The sequence below is a fragment of the Cynocephalus volans genome, chromosome 11 (genome assembly GCF_027409185.1).
Source record: "Cynocephalus volans isolate mCynVol1 chromosome 11, mCynVol1.pri, whole genome shotgun sequence".
Taxonomy (NCBI): Eukaryota; Metazoa; Chordata; class Mammalia; order Dermoptera; family Cynocephalidae; genus Cynocephalus; species Cynocephalus volans.
The window spans coordinates 105915918-105935418 of NC_084470.1; the positions used below are offsets into that span (position 1 = coordinate 105915918).

General features: G+C 47.3%; 1 protein-coding gene across 5 annotated transcripts in view; it reads right to left on the bottom strand.

Moving 5' to 3' along the window:
• MTARC2 (mitochondrial amidoxime reducing component 2) overlaps positions 1-18137 on the bottom strand; it is a 30171-nt gene extending 12034 nt beyond the window's left edge. Inside the window, exons 1-7 of one of the 5 annotated variants that reach the window (XM_063114292.1) lie at positions 17825-18137; positions 12668-12841; positions 8476-8638; positions 7908-7925; positions 7391-7531; positions 3772-3878; positions 3130-3219 (exon numbers count right to left, since the gene is read on the bottom strand). In XM_063114292.1, coding sequence (XP_062970362.1) covers positions 3171-3219; positions 3772-3878; positions 7391-7531; positions 7908-7925; positions 8476-8638; positions 12668-12841; positions 17825-18096 — 924 coding nt within the window. In that variant the 5' untranslated portion in view covers positions 18097-18137 and the 3' untranslated portion in view covers positions 3130-3170. Of the gene's footprint in view, positions 1-3129; positions 3220-3726; positions 3879-6784; positions 6848-7390; positions 7532-7907; positions 7926-8475; positions 8639-12667; positions 12842-17824 lie in introns of those variants that run through there. The other 4 variants (XM_063114290.1, XM_063114293.1, XM_063114288.1 and 1 more) reach the window with 4 other exon arrangements.
• Positions 18138-19501: the final 1364 nt, after the last annotated feature.

Genomic DNA, 19501 nt, shown 5'->3' on the forward strand with positions numbered 1-19501 from the left:
TGAAAGTCCCAACCCTCTAATCATGGCCCCATCCTAAAGCTGTCTAGGGACATCCCCCCTGCCCCAAGAGTCACCTCATTAGCATAAACTCAGATATGATTGAAAGGTGCTTGTTACGAATAGCAAAAGATGTTTCTCTCACCCCTGTCACTCAGGAAATTCCAAGGCTTTAGGAGCTACGTGCCAGGAACCAGGGACAAAGACCAAATATATACTTCCCATTACACCACACAGTTAAACTATCTCAAAACAAAAATTATTTCTCTAGTCTTAAGATATACAAGCAAATGCATATTCCTAAATGCTCTAATTTAAAATTGAATCACTCTCCCTATAAGGAAACCCCGTGGCATTCTTCCTACAACTGGATCCAGTTCACATCAAGCAAGTCTTCAGCACACCCCAACCCCCACACTCATTTCCTGCCTGAGGGCTCCCTTCTCAGGCACTCCCTGAAGTGTGATTACCTTATCTCAGCTGCAACCCTCTGTCTACTGATGCCTTGATCTGCTTGGTCCTGAGACCCTTGCAGGCAGACACAATGAGCTCACTTCTGCCATCTTAGCATCTATCTCAGAGATTGGCACCCAGTAAGCCTTCAATAAATATTTGCTGCAAACATGAATTTTTCAGAATCGTGGGCCATGGTATGAACTTGCAGGAAATAAGCTTCCATAGCTGAAGGAAAACTATTTCATGACAAATTTCCTTCAGAGACTGACAGGATGCCACACACTAAGAATTACCAATTTAAATGAGACGTTACTTTTCACTCATCAAATTGGTAAAGATTACAGATTACAATCTTTAAAAGACTATACATAGCAATGCTGGAATGGTAAATGAAAGGGCATGCTTACATTCAGCTTTGGGAGGAGGAACCGGTAGGAGGTTTCTGGAAAGCAATTTGGCAATATATATGGAGAGTTTTTAAAGTGCTGATGTGACATTTCCTAATAATAAATTCAGAAATGTAGATAAAGACTATTTTATGAAGCTGTTCATTATTTATGTAAGAGAAAATAGCAAACAACCTAAATGTCCAATGATAAGGAGTTTAAAGAAGTTACTGCAGAGTCATGTGATAGACTGAGATGGAGCCACTGAAACCACACTAAGGAGGGATTCGTAAACACGCAGGTGCTTGCCATACCCATTAAGTGAAAGGGGTGGAATCCAGTCCTACCTATAAATATCATGCAAACGATATGGAAACACCACAAAATGTTGTCACAGGCTACCTTTTGACAGTAGAATGGGGAGGAATTTTTATTCTTTTCTTTGAACTTTATTGCATTTTTTCAAACTGTATTCCTTAGGATGCGTTACCTTAAAAAAAAACTACTTTTATAATCATAAAAAAATTAACTTTATCTGAAAAAGCTTCCTGAGCTGAATCATGACAATGCTTGCATATGGCCCTGGTTCCAGACCCCCAAGGCTTCCTCTCGACCCCATGTCTGAGCAGCACCGTGTAGACAGGCAATACTCAGGTACCTTACCCTTGAAGTACCAGCATCTGCACGCTACACAGTGGCTGGTGTGTGCTCCTACAGAATCGCATGAGACACCCTGCTACAATCTAATCGTGCGACAAAACGTGCCAAGAGGAATTTGCTATTTGGGACACTTGGATCTAGAAAATCCTGGCATAAGGGAAGGACAGAAGCCTGAGGCTTTCTTCAAAGTGGGCTTCCTTTCCCTGGAGACCACCTACTTTTAGGAACACCAGAAACAGGCTGCAAAAAGGGGGAAAAAAAAGATTTTGAGATGCGGCTGCTTATCTCTGGTGTGTATTCGCTGATTTGGATACTTTGTGTGGCTGATGTGACTGTGTGTGTCCTACCCGTACATCAGGCTACTCTCAGGAGGTTAGAGGCATGAAGACTTCAATGCCTGATGAACATAAGACATCTAGTGTCCCCCTCTCCTGACTGTCTGAGATGCTGAGTGGTCCCACACCACCAACAGCACAGTCCGGGAGAGGCAGCTACCAACCCAATCCCCAAAGGCAGCAGTCTGGGCTAATCTGGGCTGCTCTTCAGCACCCTTGGTGCAGGCCATGACTCACTGCCCTCCAGAGGACATGGAGAGAGAGGTGTGGGTGGTGGGTCGCCCAGACGGCTCCTACAGACCACCATTCTTCCATCTCTACCTCAACATCTGTACCTGATGAGCCTGTCTCTTGTGGAGCTTTGGAACACAAATGACCAGCTCCTGCTTGTAATTTATAAACATTTGTTTTCATGTATCCTGCTTGCTAAAGGGAACACCTACGTACTATTGGTGAACACCGTGCACTATTACTTCCTCCTTGACCTGAAATATAACATATTTAGAGGCGGGCGAGGTATGATCAACATAATTCAGTGGCCACATCCCTGCCTCTAATTCAGTTCCACAAGGTCTCACATAAAGTCTTACTCACTCGGGCCAGGGATAAACTAGAAAATGGATGGTGAAGGAAATCTTGGGAAATGGACTTCAAGTGATTTTTTAAAAAATTAATTGAGTTCACTTATTAAAAAGCTGGAACATAGTACATGCGATATGAATGTTGGTTAACAAAAAAAGTCAACAAAGAGGTTGTGTCATGGAGTGGGTCTGAGAGACATTTATATTGAAGTGCCTCTGCTGACAACACATACTCAGACACATTAACAGAGAGAAGAAAAACTCCTAGGGAATTATGCAATCTTAGGGTTGCAAAGAACCTTTAAAATCCCTTAGTAGAATCTGCTAACTTTAGAATCACTAAACAGTGCTCAGGGAGGTTAAGTCTAAGCTCACAACAACCAAAGGACCACCTGGTCTCCAGGCCTAGGCAGCTCTTGCTGATCATGATCTTGCTGCTAAGGAAGACCTTAGGCCGCAGGCACTCACCCCTGGCTGCACGATAAAATCACCTGGAAGATTTACAAGCTCCTCTGTCCATGCTGCGCCTGGGACAGCGGCATTGGTGTCACTTACAGCTCCCAGTGACTTGAAGGCAGCCAGCGTGCTCTCGCCCCATTCCCTGTCGCTCTGCCTTCCACTTTCCGTCCTGGTCCCAGCATTCTGGGGCACCTGGTGCAGTGGCAAAGCTGCGGGGACTGTGACAGGCTGGAGCTCCAGAGGGGCCTCTGCTGCCACCACCTTGCTGCCAGCCCCAAGAGCCCCTGGCAAAAACTTCACGTCCCAGAGATGTGAACAGGAAAAGCAGATGGAGAGGGACATCTCCTTAAGGAAAGGAATTCTGTCGGCAAACTCTTTAGGAATGTGACTCTACCCCTACTCCTCCACCCTGGCCCTCAGCCCCTGTTCTCACCATTTCAGCTTCTCTAAATCAGGACAAGCCTACCCAAGACCCTTGCTGGAGGTCCCTAACAAAACAGAGCCATCAGAGAGCTCCCCAGATGGCACCATGAGACCCCCCAGGTTGAAGGGCACAGATGTCATGAGGCCCGCTGGTGGGGCGAGGGCGCGGGCACCACATGCATTCCCAGGGCTCTCTGTGGCTCTTTCGCCACCTCAGAAAGGAAAGTCACTCTTAGGTGCTTTCAGCCTGCTTCTAACAGAGCCGAGAAACAAGGCACTCAGGCTGTCATCGTGCAGAGCCCACACTGCTCCTCCGCCCCATTCCTTACTGACCTCAACTGTCCTGCTTCTTCCAGGGGCAGCCCCTGATCCCCCAATCCCTAGCCCACCCACAGTGAGTGGGGGATCACTGCAGTTTTGCTAAATGACCTGGCAATGGCTTTTAAAAGGCAGAGTTGTGAAGGCAGCTGATACTCATGGACTTCTGACAGCCAGCCAGAGCACAAGTCCTCACTTGGCCACACGCTGGCGGTGTGACCTTGGGCAAGTGGCTCAGCTTCTCTGAGTCTTGGTTTCCTCATCTGAAAAAGAATGAAAACACTACCCACCTCAATGGCTAGCAAACATTTTCCACCACGACTCAAAGTAAACATTACATTTTACATTGTTTCCTAGTAATCTCTCATGCACACAGCCTCACATATAACAAAAGATTTACTAAACAGTTCTTAACTCTTCTACTTATAGTTTACTCTGACATTTTTTATTCAGTTATTTTCTTTTCTTTTAATGTTGGTAAGGACTCACTAAGCTGATATTATAACCCTATAATGAACTGTGGCCCACAGTCTGGAAAGGGTCACTAGGAGGATTAAGCAAGAAAGCACATGCAAAGGTTTTGGCTCGGCACCTGCTACCTAGTGTTCAATAATTGTGAGCAAAGTTGTTGCTATTTTTAAAATACATTGTTATTATTACTGCTACCTCTGAAATCCCTGAAGGTAGAGATTGCTATTCTTACACCAGGACAGAGAGTTTTTATCTAAGCACCCAAATAAAATCGTAACTCTTTGCAACTCAGGTCATTGGGTACTGAAAAGCCTGGTAATGATGACTTGCAAAACTTTTGTTTTTCAACAGCTGGAAAGCATAGGACTGGAAGGACCCAATTCTTATAGCCAGTGAGTAGTGGGGCTGGGATTCAAACGACAGCTGTCTGGCTTTAAAATCTCCCTCTAGAAGTTTCTCAGAGAAGCACTTCTCAAGTGACAGAGAACACACTGAGTTTTCTGCAAGCTTCACAGTTCTTTCAGAACGCGGAATGAAGACTGATAGAAACACGATATTCCATAAAACCTGTTAAGTCCAGCTCACCAGGGCAGTGAGCAAAGTCCAGGAACCACTGACCCCTACATGCTCAACTACAGAGAGGAGAAGCATTGGTCCACTTTACTATTTTTGAACTTCATTTTTCTGCATTCCCAGAACCAAACACACCATGTTGGCCCACGGAAAGCAGCCTTTTAAAATTTATTTAATATTCTGAGTTACATGGAAAACGTACCAATGGGCCACAAAGAATAACTATCACACAATGCATTCTCCTGCTGCTCTGTATTTTGCAATGAATAATATCCTGAATTTTTGTATCACGCTTAGGATTGCTATTATTTTTATTATTAGTTGGCTTATTAAATATTTATGTGCATTAGCATTTTACATTAATATTTTACAGAGTCCCACTAACTGAAAAGGCTATAGTTTTGTGACAGCACCAGGTAGACAGGTTAATGCATTGGTTCTTACTGACTGGGCTTCCTAATTTAAGGCAGAATAAATCAGCAACACTAGCATTATTTCATATAAAAGATTTTTTAAATGTGCATGGCTGGAAGACTCATCAAGAGAAATAAAAGAGTTCTTACCTTATGTATTATTTCTGTAAACTCAAACCAATGCAGGAATAAAGCAACACATGGACTTAAGAGCACTGATTAATTTCACATTTTATTATTAAGAGAAAAAAAAAAAGACTCTACCACTCAAATTGCCTAAGAGGGCAGAGTTAGGCTTACAAACTTAGGTTAAGTTTGACAAGTCATAGAAGAGCAAAAATCATCAGTTGGCAAGTTACAGGAAAGCAAACATTTTTCAGCCAGGGATGAGAGCATCTTTTATTTCTATTTCCTTGGCTCGAGATCTTAAACTAAAATTAATATCAAAACAATTTTCCCATCAGAGGAGGCAAATCAAAAAAAATTTTATTCCTTAAATGAAAGTTTCTTAGAAAATAAAGAACAAATTATGGGGTTCCTGTGAAAGAACCTTTGCTTCACAGGCTAATTTCTAACTCAATCTGTAGTAACCTGCATTCTTCACACTGGACACTAATTTCACTGGATGTTTAACAAGCGTTTAATGACCCCATTCTCACGTACACTCTGGTAGGCAATGCAGGAAATGGAACTGTGAGAAACAGGCAGGTTTGCTGGGATCGAATGGGGCTGGAGCCTCTGGCCCCCCATTTGTGTCAGATCTTTCAAGGTCCTGTATCTGATTTTGTTTTTGCTACTTTCTGTTTCTTAAAGAGGCCTCCAAATTCACCTGGGAAGACACTGCCAATGCAGAGTCCCGGGCCTTCTCGCCAGGCTGATTAGGTTGCAGGTAAGGCCTGCTAGTCTGTACATTAGAAAGAAGATCCTCTTGTGCCTAAGCACTGGTATTTCTGTCTCAGGCCTCCCTACCTTTCAATGCATGTTCTAGTGACTCGCCAGAATAATCTGCTACTGGCACCCTGTAGGTATTCAGTAGGTATATGATAGATGAACGCAAATCCTAATTATTTCCTTGTTCAGAACCATCACCAGTTCCTCACTATCCACAGTATAAAAGGATAACAGGATAACACAGGAGAACATCAACGAGTAGACAACTTCCGAATACACTGCATTCTCCAAATTATTATAATATGGAGTGCCTATATGTCCAGTGACTTACACTAGGCTCTGTGCAAAGGTTTATCCTAAAGGACCATGTTTACCAACAAACAAGGGCATGTTTTACTCACACAAAGGAAGTGTGGTCATCAAGGGAGCAAAGACTTGAGAGGGTGTTTAAGAGCATCTTCTTCAGTGTCAACTACTTTAAATTGGAACCGATAACCCAACACCACAGAAGCTGGACTTTCAAGTCTTGGGCTCTAATGCCAGCATCATCATTTCTGTGCTGGACAAAGTTGTGCAACACCTCAGAGCCTCAGTTTCCTTATAAAAAGGGGACAATACAGACTTCACAGTGTTGTCCTGAGGATCAAATAATTTATATGAAGTGATTAATTAGTTCAGTGCCTAGCACCCAGTAAACACCCAATAAATGGTATTTGTTGCTGTTACTTCCAGTGCTCAGAAAGTTTAGCCCACCCCACGATGCTTAATATGACTATGATGCTTCTTGTTACTGAACCACACCCAGCTATGTGTATTCCACGTGCACATCTCAGGGATCACTGGGTTCCGATGTGGTTGTCCCTTTTAGGCCACAAGGGTGTGTCCTTGAAGAGGGTAGAAATTTCTGGTGTCAGTCACATGGGAGAGCATGTGGGTTCTCTGGAAGAGAACTCAGGCTACATACAGCACAGCATGTCTCCCAGGGTGCCATTTATGGGCAGATTTCCTGTATCCTTTTTGACTTCCACTTTGGATCCGGGGCTTCTAGGAGTCTTAAATCTTTGACAGCACTCCAGGGTGGTACAGAAAAGGGGAACGTGGCTGTTCCCTTTATCTTTATTTCTCTTTAGTTACCGCTGAGCTATGATTATGTATTCCTGCCTCAGATTTGCTACAATTTGGAGTCTTGAGTGTTTGCTTTGGGGCCTGAGCATTAACGGGTGAGTAGCGCCCCCCTGAGGCCAGCGAGGTGATGGCGGCACCTATAAGTGAACACCTGCCCAAGGTTAAGGTGAATCTTGGGGAAGGGGGCCTCCCCATTGCCAAACTTGAAGGATGTGAGTGGACGTTCCTAGATGAGAGAGCAGCTCCCTTAGCACTTTGAGCAGCACATCTGAGCTTGGCATACAAAAGCAGTGGCCACTTACCTCCTCAAAAGCATCGCAGCCTGTCACCACGATATTTGGTCTGAAATTCTCCATTTTCACTTTCTTCTCCAGCCTGGTATTCAAATCTGCCAGGGAGGCTTCCGAGAGGATCATGACTGGGCTGCTGTCCGGATAGGCCACCTGTGCCAAGAACACAGTATAGTCAGGCCTCACCACCCCAGGAAATTGCTTAGACCAACTGCCAAGCTAAGCAAAGTCTAGAAGCACAATCACCAAGGTGCAGAAGAAAGGAGTGGTATTCAGGAAGAAGAGCGGACTTCAAGCTCAGAAACAGCCAAGTCAGCACCGAAGCACAGGTCTTGTCCACACACAGGGATGAGGCAGCGGCCAGGGCTGGCTCCGGACCAGTGGTACCTGGTAGGCCTCACTCCCACCCCCAGCAGTGACTCTCTTCCCACATCATCATCAAACAGAGAAGGGTCTGCTGCCAAGCAGATGCACGTAGTCACAACTCAACAACACCCATTCACTCAGCAAGCGTTTATTGAGCACCTACCAGGCTCCAGGCGCTTTTCTAGGTTGGGAAATAGAGGTGAATGAAGCAGATAAAACCCTGCTCTCGTGGGGCTTGCAGTTCAGCAGCTGTGGGGAGAAACTCCCTGACCTACTTGTATTTTCAACCTTAGCTCACTGCAGATCAACTGAGATTTTGGTCTTTGTGCTGTGACTGGCAGAGAGGACAGTTTTCCTTAGGAGGAGGTACCTTCCCAGCACCTGAAATCACCATACCACACAGACTGTGGAGGCAGGGCCTGCAGAAAGTCTGCTTCTGTAATTTCAGGAAACTTAGATTTAGTCCCAAAAAACCTCTCACTTTTGCTTCTCTCACCAGTTTTCTCCTGAGTCTCCATCTACCTGGAAGTCACCCCAGCTCCTCCCACCACACACCCCCAAGATCCCACTTTTCTTTCCATCTCTGCCCACATTGTGCCCTCATTACTAGTCACGTGGGCCATTACCACATTTCCTAACTGGAGTCCCAAGAGAGGCCCTTTGCAGCCAAGAAGGAAGGCAGAAAGTGCAGGGTCACTGGTAGAAGTGAGGTAGATTCTCTGAAAGCTCACCTGGTAATTTTGCACAAAAGCAGGGAAAATTTTCCTTGATTCTCTTCCTTTCATGTCCATTTCAAATTGAACCAACCTCAATGTTTCTGTTTTCAAGAATTTGTTGAACCACTGAGCTGCCTCATCACCACAGTCCCTGCCATTAATGTCAAGACCAAATACCCTAGAAGGGACACAAGAGAACACCAGGTTACTTACTTAAAGCAACACACTGGGAGATGGGGTCAAAGACGGAACAACTGGACTATTGGGACTTGACCATCACAGAGAGCTATTAAGTGGCCCTTGGGTTACATCTGGGCAGAGCAGGTGGGAAAGGGAGTAGACTGTTCTCTATGGAAAAGCTTCCCAGACCCTAATGTGCATGCGAGTCATCCAGGATTTTGTTCAAATGCAGATTCTAGTTCAGTAGATCTAGGTTGGAGCCTGAGATTCTGCATTCCTACAAGCTTCCAGATGACTCAGCTGCTGGTCCATGGACCACACTTTGAATAGCAAGGATTTAGGCTACTTTCAGAAGAGGAGAGGGGCTGCCATGTAGCAGATACACCTTGAGCTTGGATTCTAACAGATCTGGTTCAAATTGGAACTCTGCCATTCTCTAGTTCCATGACCTTAAGCAAATCGTTTCACTCCTTTTGTTAATGGATGGCAGTTCCAGGTTCTTGGTCAAACCGTGAAGAAAATTCTTTCATTGGACCAAGTGGAGTCCTTATCTCCATGAGCACCTGCTCAGTGAAAGAAAAAGACAGACAGACAGAGGAACCCTCAAACAATAGGGCTTTATTACAAAGTGAAAGTACATGCAGAAGTACGTGTAGGCATCACCCACAAGTGAGAAGCACCCCTGGATTCTTAGAGGGAGAGCTTATATGCTGTTTGGGGACAGGGGTGTTTCTCTATCCTAAGTAAGAGGAGGAATATTCAGCTGTGGGGGAGGATCTAGGGTAATTATGGCCTAGTAGGCCAATGCAAGGTTGCATCAGCTTCCTGTCATGCATCCCTGAGTTTCTGAAGGTTTTGGTCATGCACAGGGTCCTTTCCGGTCAAGTGTCACAAGTGGAAGGACAAATAGTGGTCATCGGCACTTTTGTTCCTTCTAGTGCGTAGGTGTGGCAGTATTTGTAATCTGCAAACTTCCAGGTGCAGCATGCTGATTGGTAGGGTGGTTAAGCCGTTGTCAGCTCATTATGGGTTTATTAACTGCTAGTGCGGATCCAGTCTGAATATTTATGAGCAGCCTCCTTGGGGCGTGTCCCTATTCTGTCCTACCTCACTCTCACCTTCTGTCTCCAGTTGTAAATTGGAGATAATAATATTCTACCTACCTACCCCACATGGTAGGCACTGATAATGTTATATGTAGTGGTCTTCATGGTTTTTTTGCTTGATTCCCCTAAAGGAATTTGAGAAAGCTATATACCCTTAACAGAACTGTAAGTTGACTTGCCATCTGTTATGGGCTAAATGTCTGTGTTTCCCCAGAATTCATGCTGACACTCTAACCCCCAATGTAATGGTATCTGGAGGTGGGATCTTTGGGAGGTGACTAGGTTTAGACGAGATCATCATGGCTTTGCCCTTATAAGGATTATAAGGATTAGTGTCTTTAAAAGAACAGGAAGAGACACCAGAGCTCACTCCCTTTCTGTTTCTCTCTCTCTCTCTCTCTCTGTTCACGCACGGACCAGAAAGGTCACATGAAGACATAAAGAGAAGGTGGCCATCAGCAACCCAGAAAGCAGGTCCTCATCAGGCACCAAATCTACCAGCACTGCGATCCTGGACTTCTCAGCCTCTCAAACTACGAGAAATAACTATCTATGTTTGTTTGTTTGTTTGTTTTGTTTTTTGGTTTTTTTTTACTTATTTTTTTATTTTATTTTGTCGATATACATTGTGGCTGATTATTGCTCCCCATCACCAAAACCTCCCTCCCTTCTGCCTCCCCCCCCACAACAATGTCCTTTCTGTTTGCTTGTCGTATCAACTTCAAATAATTGTGGTTCTTATATCTTCTTCCCCCCCCACCCGGTGTGTGTGTGTGTGTGTGTGTGTGTGTGTGTGTGTGTGTGTGGTGTGAATTTATATATTAATTTTTAGCTCCCACCAATAAGTGAGAACATGTGGTATTTCTCTTTCTGTGCCTGACTTGTTTCACTTAATATAATTCTCTCAAGGTCCATCCATGTTGTTGCAAATGGCAGTATTTCATTCGTTTTTATAGCTGAGTAGTATTCCATTGTGTAGATGTACCACATTTTCCGTATCCACTCATCTGATGATGGGCATTTGGGCTGGTTCCAACTCTTGGCTATTGTAAAGAGTGCTGCGATGAACATTGGGGAACAGGTATAATAACTATCTATGTTTAAGCCACCGATAGCAGCTGGAGCTAAGGCACCCTCTACTTTATATCATTTCTTCAGTTTTTAGCAGCTCCCATGGCAACCAATCCATTAAAAATAGCTTATAAATGCAGGCCGAACTAGTTAGCACCTCTAACTAGCTGCAGAGGGCAGTGTGCTGGCGACATCTCTGTGTCAATCCCAAACGCACAGCTCTCAGTGGTTGGTTTTACCAAACTACCAGGGTTCCAGGCTTTCTCCTCCCCTCATCCAGGAATACAATTTATGTGTGGAACAGAATTCCATAAGAACAGGCTTCACCTGGTGCCTTGGTCAGACCCTCCTCCCCCTCCCCCAACAAGGTCCTCCTCTCTGTCTTCCCATCCAGGGATGGTTGGTGTCTCCCTAGAGTTCTGTCTGGAGGGGGAAACGTGTTAAATCCCAACTCTGCCTTTGTGGTGACAATGATCTGAGTCTTGGTTTCCTCGTTTGTAAAGTAGAATTAATGATATCCATCTCACAGGCTTACTAAGATAATTAACTGCAATATTGTATTCAATGATTTATTGCTTCAAACTTTTGAAAACTGGGAACCATGAGAGATGAATTTCAGTTCAGACACTTTGCTTGAAAAAGCATAAGATGAGGCTCTCCTCTGAAGCCTGGGACCTTCGGACGACACTGATTTTCACACACTTAATAAGCTCAGTTGGTTACAAAGGGATCCAGAACGTCCCGTGACAGACATTTATGTCTCTAGAACTTCCTAATATCAGAAGGCAAGACTCCAGCAAGCCATGGAACTTGACAGCCCAGCAGGGTCCCCTAGACTGAAAGGAAGCCAAGGCCTGAGGTGGGTCTCTGGCCAGAGGTGGAAATCCCTCACATCCAGCTCCTGCCAGAGGTGCCTTAGTCTCTCCTGCAGCCCTCAGAGGCTGAGATGCCTTGAGAAGCTCCAGCATCCCCATCACCCAGCCCCAAGATGCATCTGGTCAAGTCTTCACTAGCTCCTTTGTCTGTCTGGCTAGAGGGCTGACAATTCTCAGTAAAGGGCCATCCAACTTGAATAAAAGGAAACAAGCCTTAAAGATTGGCACGTTGTACCCTCTTTGTACCTGTATTGATCATACTTTTAATTTTCTGTATTTTTGATGCTTTCACATCTTGAGGCCTTGCTGGTGCAAAAGGGACTGCCCCTTCCAGATGAGTCACCTGCAAGCGTGCCTTTCATATGAACACCAACCCATCCAGAGCCCACACGCCCAACCTCCTCCTTTATTGGGTTTTTACACACTGGGCCACTATTCTCTTGCCCTAATCACCCATGGGTAGGTGCCAGACAACTAGAGAAAACCCCTGGGCCCCAGAACCTGCTACGATCATTCCAACCAGCCAGTCCTACACCTGCCTGCCTGCCTTGCCTTGCCTTTCCTGCAGAAACCACAGTGAAGGCTCTTGCCCACGTTTTATCCCCATTCCCTCTGCCTTCTGACGACCCCTGTGCTTCCCCGTGTGACCCTGGGTGGTGTGCCATGCCTCCTGTTTTAGGGATCTCTGAGTACAGGTTTAAAAATTTCTTTTTTCATGGCAGCCATTTCCATGTCTGTGTGTCTTACCACACCTGATTAAACAAATCCTAAGCACCCTGGAAACAATACTCTACTCAGCACTGCCCAGTCACACCTGAGCACTTGCCCAATCCCAACCCAGACTACACTTCTCTTAAACATTCTCTTCACCAATTTCATTGTCTACTGTATGAACTGTAGCAGGACAGAACGCAGCGACAAGCCTGAAGGAAAACAGGTCTGACGCAGTTCCCTGGGTGCCCCCAAGCAGAATACCTGCAGTTGTGGAGTTTGTTTGAGGAAGGCAACTTGTTAGGCAAAACCAGCTCATCCATGCTTGGAGCCCTGAGGACCAGGCAGTTGTTCCCATGGGAGACAGAGACCAGCACCAGGTGCGGCTCCTGCCGGGCAGTGACCATGTGTCCATCCTCCTTGATAACCATCCAAAACCTGTAGAGAAACAAACAAGGGCACACTCAGAACATTTCTGTCCTCTCAATAGCTTCCCCAGCTCTCTATTTCCTCACCCACCTGACTTGGAACCCAACTATTATTTTCTAGACAATTATTCAGGTCCAGCCAAATTCTTTAGGTCTAAAAGTTGGTGCTCCCAACAGAATAGCAGAAATGGTTCTGAGAGAGAGAGAGCCTGGCCACTGCATGAAAAATCACCAGTTTCAAAAACCAGAAAAGGAGGCTGAGTTAGGGGCCTTCCTAACTCTTTAGGCAACACTGTTGCTTATTTGGGGACCCTGCCTTGGTCAGAAGCTTCCCCGGGCCTGTTACATGTCTCTCTGGGACCCCAGGAGAAGCGAAATGTCTTCCAGGTTGTTTTGCTGTAGAACAAGAGCAGGGTTGGCCTAAACTGCTGGCCCAAGTGAGCTGGAACCCTAGGCAAAGGTCTTGTAATGTTGCTGCCCCAAGAGAACGCAGGCTGGCCTCTACTCTGTTTACCCTGCCATGGCATGTGGGTCCTACATCAGGAAACTTCCTACACAGCGTTTCCTCTTCATGCACACATTCTGATGCAGAGAATGAAGATTCATGAAAGTCATGCGTTAGGTAAGAACTCCTCATCTCCTACTCACTGTTCTAGTCTTGGTTTTCAAACCTTCCTACGTTTGAACATGTCTCCCAAAAGTTGTGTTGGAAACTTAATCTCCAATGCAACAGTACTGGGAGGTGGGGCCTAATAAGAGGTGACCGGGTCATGCAGGCAGAGCCCTCATTAATGGACTGATGTTGTTATCACAAGAATGTGTTGTTATAAAGTGAGTCTGGCCCCTGGGGCCTCTCTCTGTCTTGCTTGCCCTTCCACCTTCCACAAGGGCATGACGCAGCACAAAGGCCCTCACCAGATGCTGGTCCATGCTCTTGGACTTCCCAGGCTCCAGAACCATGAGCTGAATAAACTTCTGTTCATTATAAATTACCCAGTCTCAGGCATTCTGTTATAGCAGCAGAAAATGCACTAAGACAAACTTTCTGTTTCTATGGGATGGGCTGAAGAGCAGGCAAAAAAGTGTTCAGGCCCCAGGGAAAATAATTTTCAATATCACTATTTTAGACAGAACATGAAATCTGCAGACAAGGGAAGTGGGTGAGGAGCTCTGCAGGCGCAGAGGACTGGGCAGCCACTGAGGGCCCAAGGCTTTCCAAATGGCAGCAAGATAAAAAAGACAGCCCCTTCTGGAATGAGGGGCAGCTCCCTGCAGGGAGACATTTCAAAATATGACTGGAGCCAAATGGGAATGTCTGAGGTAACCTTACAAGGACATCTAATATCAGAGCACAGGGAGCTCGGTCTCTGCCCTCTCCTGACCCTGGCAGAGAGTCTCGCATCTGCAACTTCCCTACCAGCAGAGTCCTTTCCAGGTGCTGGCTAAACTGACCCTTCCCTGCAAGCCAACCAGCAGACAGTGGCTGGCAGCCTGTGCCCTGCTAACTGGCATGTGTGATGGTGCAAGGGTGCGGCAGTGCAAGTGCATTTAGGAATTGACTTGGCCGCTCCCTTCTCAAGAGCTGATGATGCAGGGCAGTAGCAGGTCCCCACCCCCCGGAGGAGGCCTCCTTTTTCTTTCTAGATGTCTCTGTCTTAACCCGGGCAACTCCTGCCTATTTCATTACAGCCCTATTCCCTCGGGGCTGGGCTCTATTTCTTACTCCCAGCCTCATCCTTGGGTGCAGAGTCCTGGGTGACCCTGCTTTGGTTAACCTCACCGAAGCCCGCACCTTTAACTTCTAACATAACCCCATCCCTGGATAAGACTTCCTCTGAGATCTGCACACGACCAGATTCATGTCCAAACAGTATTGACACCCCAGTTTGGACATCATTTCTGACAGTCAGCCCCTCCCTGGCCGAGTCTCCTCATCTCCCGTCCTCCCTGACAACCTCAGCCCCTCGCTGTGGCTCCCGGCCCACCGTCACCTGCTGTACAATAACATGGGAGTTAACGGTTAGCATGATATGGAGAAGTGCTGGCTAGAGGTTTCTTGCTCATCACTGCAATTGAAAAAGCAAGTGGCAACTTGCAGGGAGTCCAACACGGGTATAGAACCAAGAATAAAAGGTAAAAAGTTGCCATCTGTAACATGCTCCAACCACCTTATTACCCTGTGAACCTGGGTAATGATACTTTCCACCTCTTGACCACAAACAATGCAGAGCGAGTGAATAACAAGCTCGGTTCTGCTGGATCTGAAAGAAAGAAGTCTGGAGTGTGGAATTTTTCATGACCAAGTTATGTCAACCTAGTCTGCAATACGAGGTATCCTAATTTTACAGGTAAAACCTGAGTAGGTGGTAGAGGAATCAGTGTAGGAGCTCAGAGCTCAGATTCCCCAAAAGAACAACAGTGCCTTGAGCGACCAACAGGGATGGGGAGGTGGAGCCCGTGACAAGTATAAAATCTCATTTCTTAAGTTACAAAGCAGCCTAGGAAGCAGGAAGATTGAGGCGGAAAGTGGGGAAAGCAGGAACCCCACCACGAGGGGTGAGAAGGGAACGACACACCAGACAATAAATTTAGGGAATTCCTTCCTCCAAGAGACAATGGTTTGTGAAGAAGAAATAAAGGTCTGGTTTCAGAAAGGGCTTGGACAGAAAGAAGGACAGTCATAGGTGGCTGCTAAGGAGAGCAGGGATTTATTTACAAAGTCAGGGAAGCCAGCCCGCCCTCCCAGCATCTGCGCCAGCCAGCCAGTGCCATTCAGTTGGACAGACTTTAAACAACTCGAAGCTCAGGGTGCTCGAGCCAAGTGTACACAAATATGCTATGAACTTTGAACCAAATACCTCTAGAAATTTGAGGCACAGAGCACTTACAGAGGAGAATCTCAGCTTCTTCAAAAAGTTGCAACGACACAGGTTCAGAATGGAATTAAATAAATTAGGCCTTTTCCTGTGTTCTAGGAATATTCGCAGTTGTGTTATTGTAATCTCACAACAGCAGCCATCAAGCAGAGTTCTTTCTAGCAAGCTTGCTTTTGAATTTTCAATTATCCTTCCATAAATAAAATCTAGTTAAGATAGGGTCTTAGAGACTATCAAGTTCAACCTGTTTCTTTTGCAAATGAAAAAAGTGAGGCTCAAGAAAGTTTAGATGACTTTGCTCAAGGTCCCCTGATCCTTGGTGCAATCTTTATACTTCTCTATCACACACTGGTGTCACAGAAAGAGCATGAGTTCCAGACCCACACAGATCTGAGTTCAAATCACCAGCACGTATCGATTTTGTGAGCTTGGGTGAGATACACATCTTTCTGATACTGTTTCCTTATTTGCAAAATGGAAATAATAATATCCAGCCCACAAGATTGCCAGGAGCTTAAAGATGAAGGATTTAGCTGTGTCTGCTGCATATGAAGCACTGAATATGTTCATTTTATTGCTCTTCCGTCCTTCCAAGTCTTCAAACCATTCCACCCCATCCCAAGCATGTATTTTTCAAAACAAGGGAAAGGCGATACAGTTCTATTTATCTTAGGTTGCCAAGCAAACAGAAAAGCACAGGCAAAGGACACATTTTCTTGCCATAGCAAGTAGCAGCAGTCAACAAGTAAAGTAGCGACAATGAGAAGCGGGAAAGCAAAAGTTACTCTGACAATCAAAAGAAACACAGATAAGAACCGGAAATCTGTGAATCTTATCTGTGAAATAACCAATCCTTCAAGTGAGGAAAGAACACAACTCCATTTCCTCTAGATACGTATCACTAGAACTTGATTCTCCCAGTTTTGGGGGGGTGTTCAGTAATGCTCTGCCTGAAGTCTTTCCAGCATTAAAAAGACTGTTCTAATCCTTCACATTTAATAAACTCTAAACACCATCCTCATCTTAATGGTCCCAAATAAAACCTTTCAATTACAGCATCAGATCACCTGGGGGAGATAGACACTCTGTACTAGTTGGCTCCACTCTTGGTGATTCTGATTCAGTAGGCCAGGGATGGGAATCTAAGGAAATTACAGTTTTAAAAATCTCTCCAGGATTAGAAAACTGGGGTAGGATTAAGGGTGGGAATGGGAATATCCCCCATGAGTTATATGCTCTGCGTACACAACACTTCTCTAAAACAAGTTGCAGTTTTCTAATTCAGTGGGAGCCCACATTTCTTTAAGAGGGCAGCAGTTGTCAGAGAACAGTACATACGTGTGTCCCGGAGTGAACACACAGCTGTGGATGGCCCTCTGCTAGAAGGCTCCTTGAGTGATCAACCTGCAAACCTCCCTCCCTTCAGGCACAGGACCACAGCTAAACCATCCCAGCCAGACAAGAAGGCATCTTAATCCTAAGAATGAAATTTCTATGTGCCAGGCCCTATGTGGGTAGGGACTTTGCCCAAAGTTCTTCTCTGAGGACCACTGTGCCTCTGGGAGAAGGGGACACACTATGCCCTTGATGGTAAGTATCACACCCCTGCCTGAGTATAACTAGCTCCCCCTCACAGTCCTCCTGCCAGATCCCTTCCAACAGAAGACTCCACTCTGCTCATTACTCCTTAAAGTGGGTCAGGCCACCCAGGCGCAGTTTTAAGAGTGGAGAAGGGTTAGGCCCCAGCAAGGCCTAACCCAGTGTCCTTGAACAACACTTGATTCCTGCGTTGCTCCTGTCCAAGTGCCAATGGCATTGTATTTTTCTACTACTGTGCTATACGGTAAGACAGAGTCAGAAACTTTACAACTAGCAGGTCTTACAGATCACCGGGTCAGAGCCTCTCCTGTTAAGGAGGAAGAATTGCCCATCCAGAGAGGTAGGCCTCACTTCTACCTACTTGACCAAATCTGAATCAGACTTGACCTGGACCCTCCCAGCTAAAGGAGCAAAGGTCCAAAGGTCACTCCAGGAAACCCCGGCGGCAAACCTCTATTCTCCCTCCCCGATCCTGGCAGTCAGTCCCCGCGCTGCCCCGCGCCCAGGCTCGGCCGTACCTGTCCCGCAGGTGGCCGCTGAGCAGCCCCAGGGGCGTGCACTCCGCCGCGCTCACCGGCACCCCCTTGCAGGACTTGACCGGGTAGATCCAGAGCCGCGCCACGGTGCCCACCTGCTGCAGCCGCCGGCGCCGCCCGGGCCGCGCGCGGCGCCACGCGACCGCCCCCAGCGCCACCGCGGCCAGTCCCAGCGCGGCCACCCCGAGCCACCCGGGCCGGGGCCGCGCGGGGAGGCCGAGGCGGGCCAGCGCCGACGAGCCTGCGGCGCCCATGGCCCAGCGACGGCTGACGGGCCTGCACAGAGCGGGCGGCGACTGCGGCCGGGCGGGAGGAGGGGCCGTGGCGGCTCCGCCACCGCCGCGCACCCCTCGCCGCCCACCAGGAGGCGGGCCGGCGACACGCAGGGGGCGGGGAGAGCCTACGCGGCGCCGGGGTCTGAGCCCGCGGTCCGCCCAGTCTCTCCGGGAGGTCACCTCGCTTTACTGCGCCCTCTCCCCAGTCCCTGCCACGCGACAGTCACCCGCCCACACTCTACTCCCCCTTCTCTTCTAATACCGCGCACCGAGTAGCTCCGTAAGGGCTCCCCAAAACGTGACGGAGGGTTGCAGCGCCGAAGGCTTGAAACCATTTGGGAACGGCTTTTCCCGGCAGGTCGCTGCGACAATGCAGAACTTTCTGCACGGGAGGGCGCGATCCAAACCTGCACCGGGGGACGACCAAACGCCAGCCTTGCTTCTAAGAGCCCCGTGACCCGAGGCCGCCGGGCTCCGCCGTAAAACGTCTGCCTGAGAACGCTCCAGGATGCCTGGAGAATTTCCTGTTGGTTCTGTTCTAGCCAACACCTGATCCTGGGCCCGCACCTCCCTTTCTGAGAGCATTTGCTTACAATTGTGAAATCCCTCTGTATCTCCCACGACTCAGAAGTGTCTTTCTCCAGGGCCTGAGAATCACTCCTTTGAAATGTAATCACCAGGGAGGAAGGGGCCCTCCCAGTCTCTGTGGGACGACAGAACCCCGACCCCCATAAATGCCCGCCAGCAGACGCAGCTGCCCGTCGCAGCGACACTGACACCCCTTTGCAATTTTTCCCCTGAGCCCGCGCTGGCTCCCCCTCCCTGGCCTCTCTCTCTCCCTTGAAAACACCCGGTCACCTCTGCACAAATCTGAACGGGGCTCAGTTGTTACCGAATAAACTCCTCTTCACGCTTTGACTAATGTCCTGCTTCGTCTGTCTTTAACAGCTCCATTCAGGCAAGCTATTGGGATAACAGTGGATTTCCTTAGACAAGTTAAAGTTGGAGGACCTTCTACACCACTCCCGCTCCCAGAAGACTGTCCCTTAAACTGTGGCAGTTCTGGGAGTGCCTAAGGAGGCCAACTAGTGGGCCACCTCCCAGATCCAGATTGGCCGCCCTCTGGAGAAGAGGCCCCCTCTCGGGTGTGGGAAGAGACCCCGGGAGGCATGGAGAACCAGGCGAGCCACGTTCCCTTCCTTTGTCCCTTGTGAAAAGTGAAAGACAAAAAAGCAGTTCCCAATTCTGCTCTCCCCCGTCCCGGAAAATAACAGACACTGTTTGAAATGCCAGGCCAGCAGAGTCAGCCTCTTCAACCCCTACACATTCTCACGATGCTCGGCAGCCAAGACTTTCGGATTTGTTCTTTAAGCGTGGTGTCATG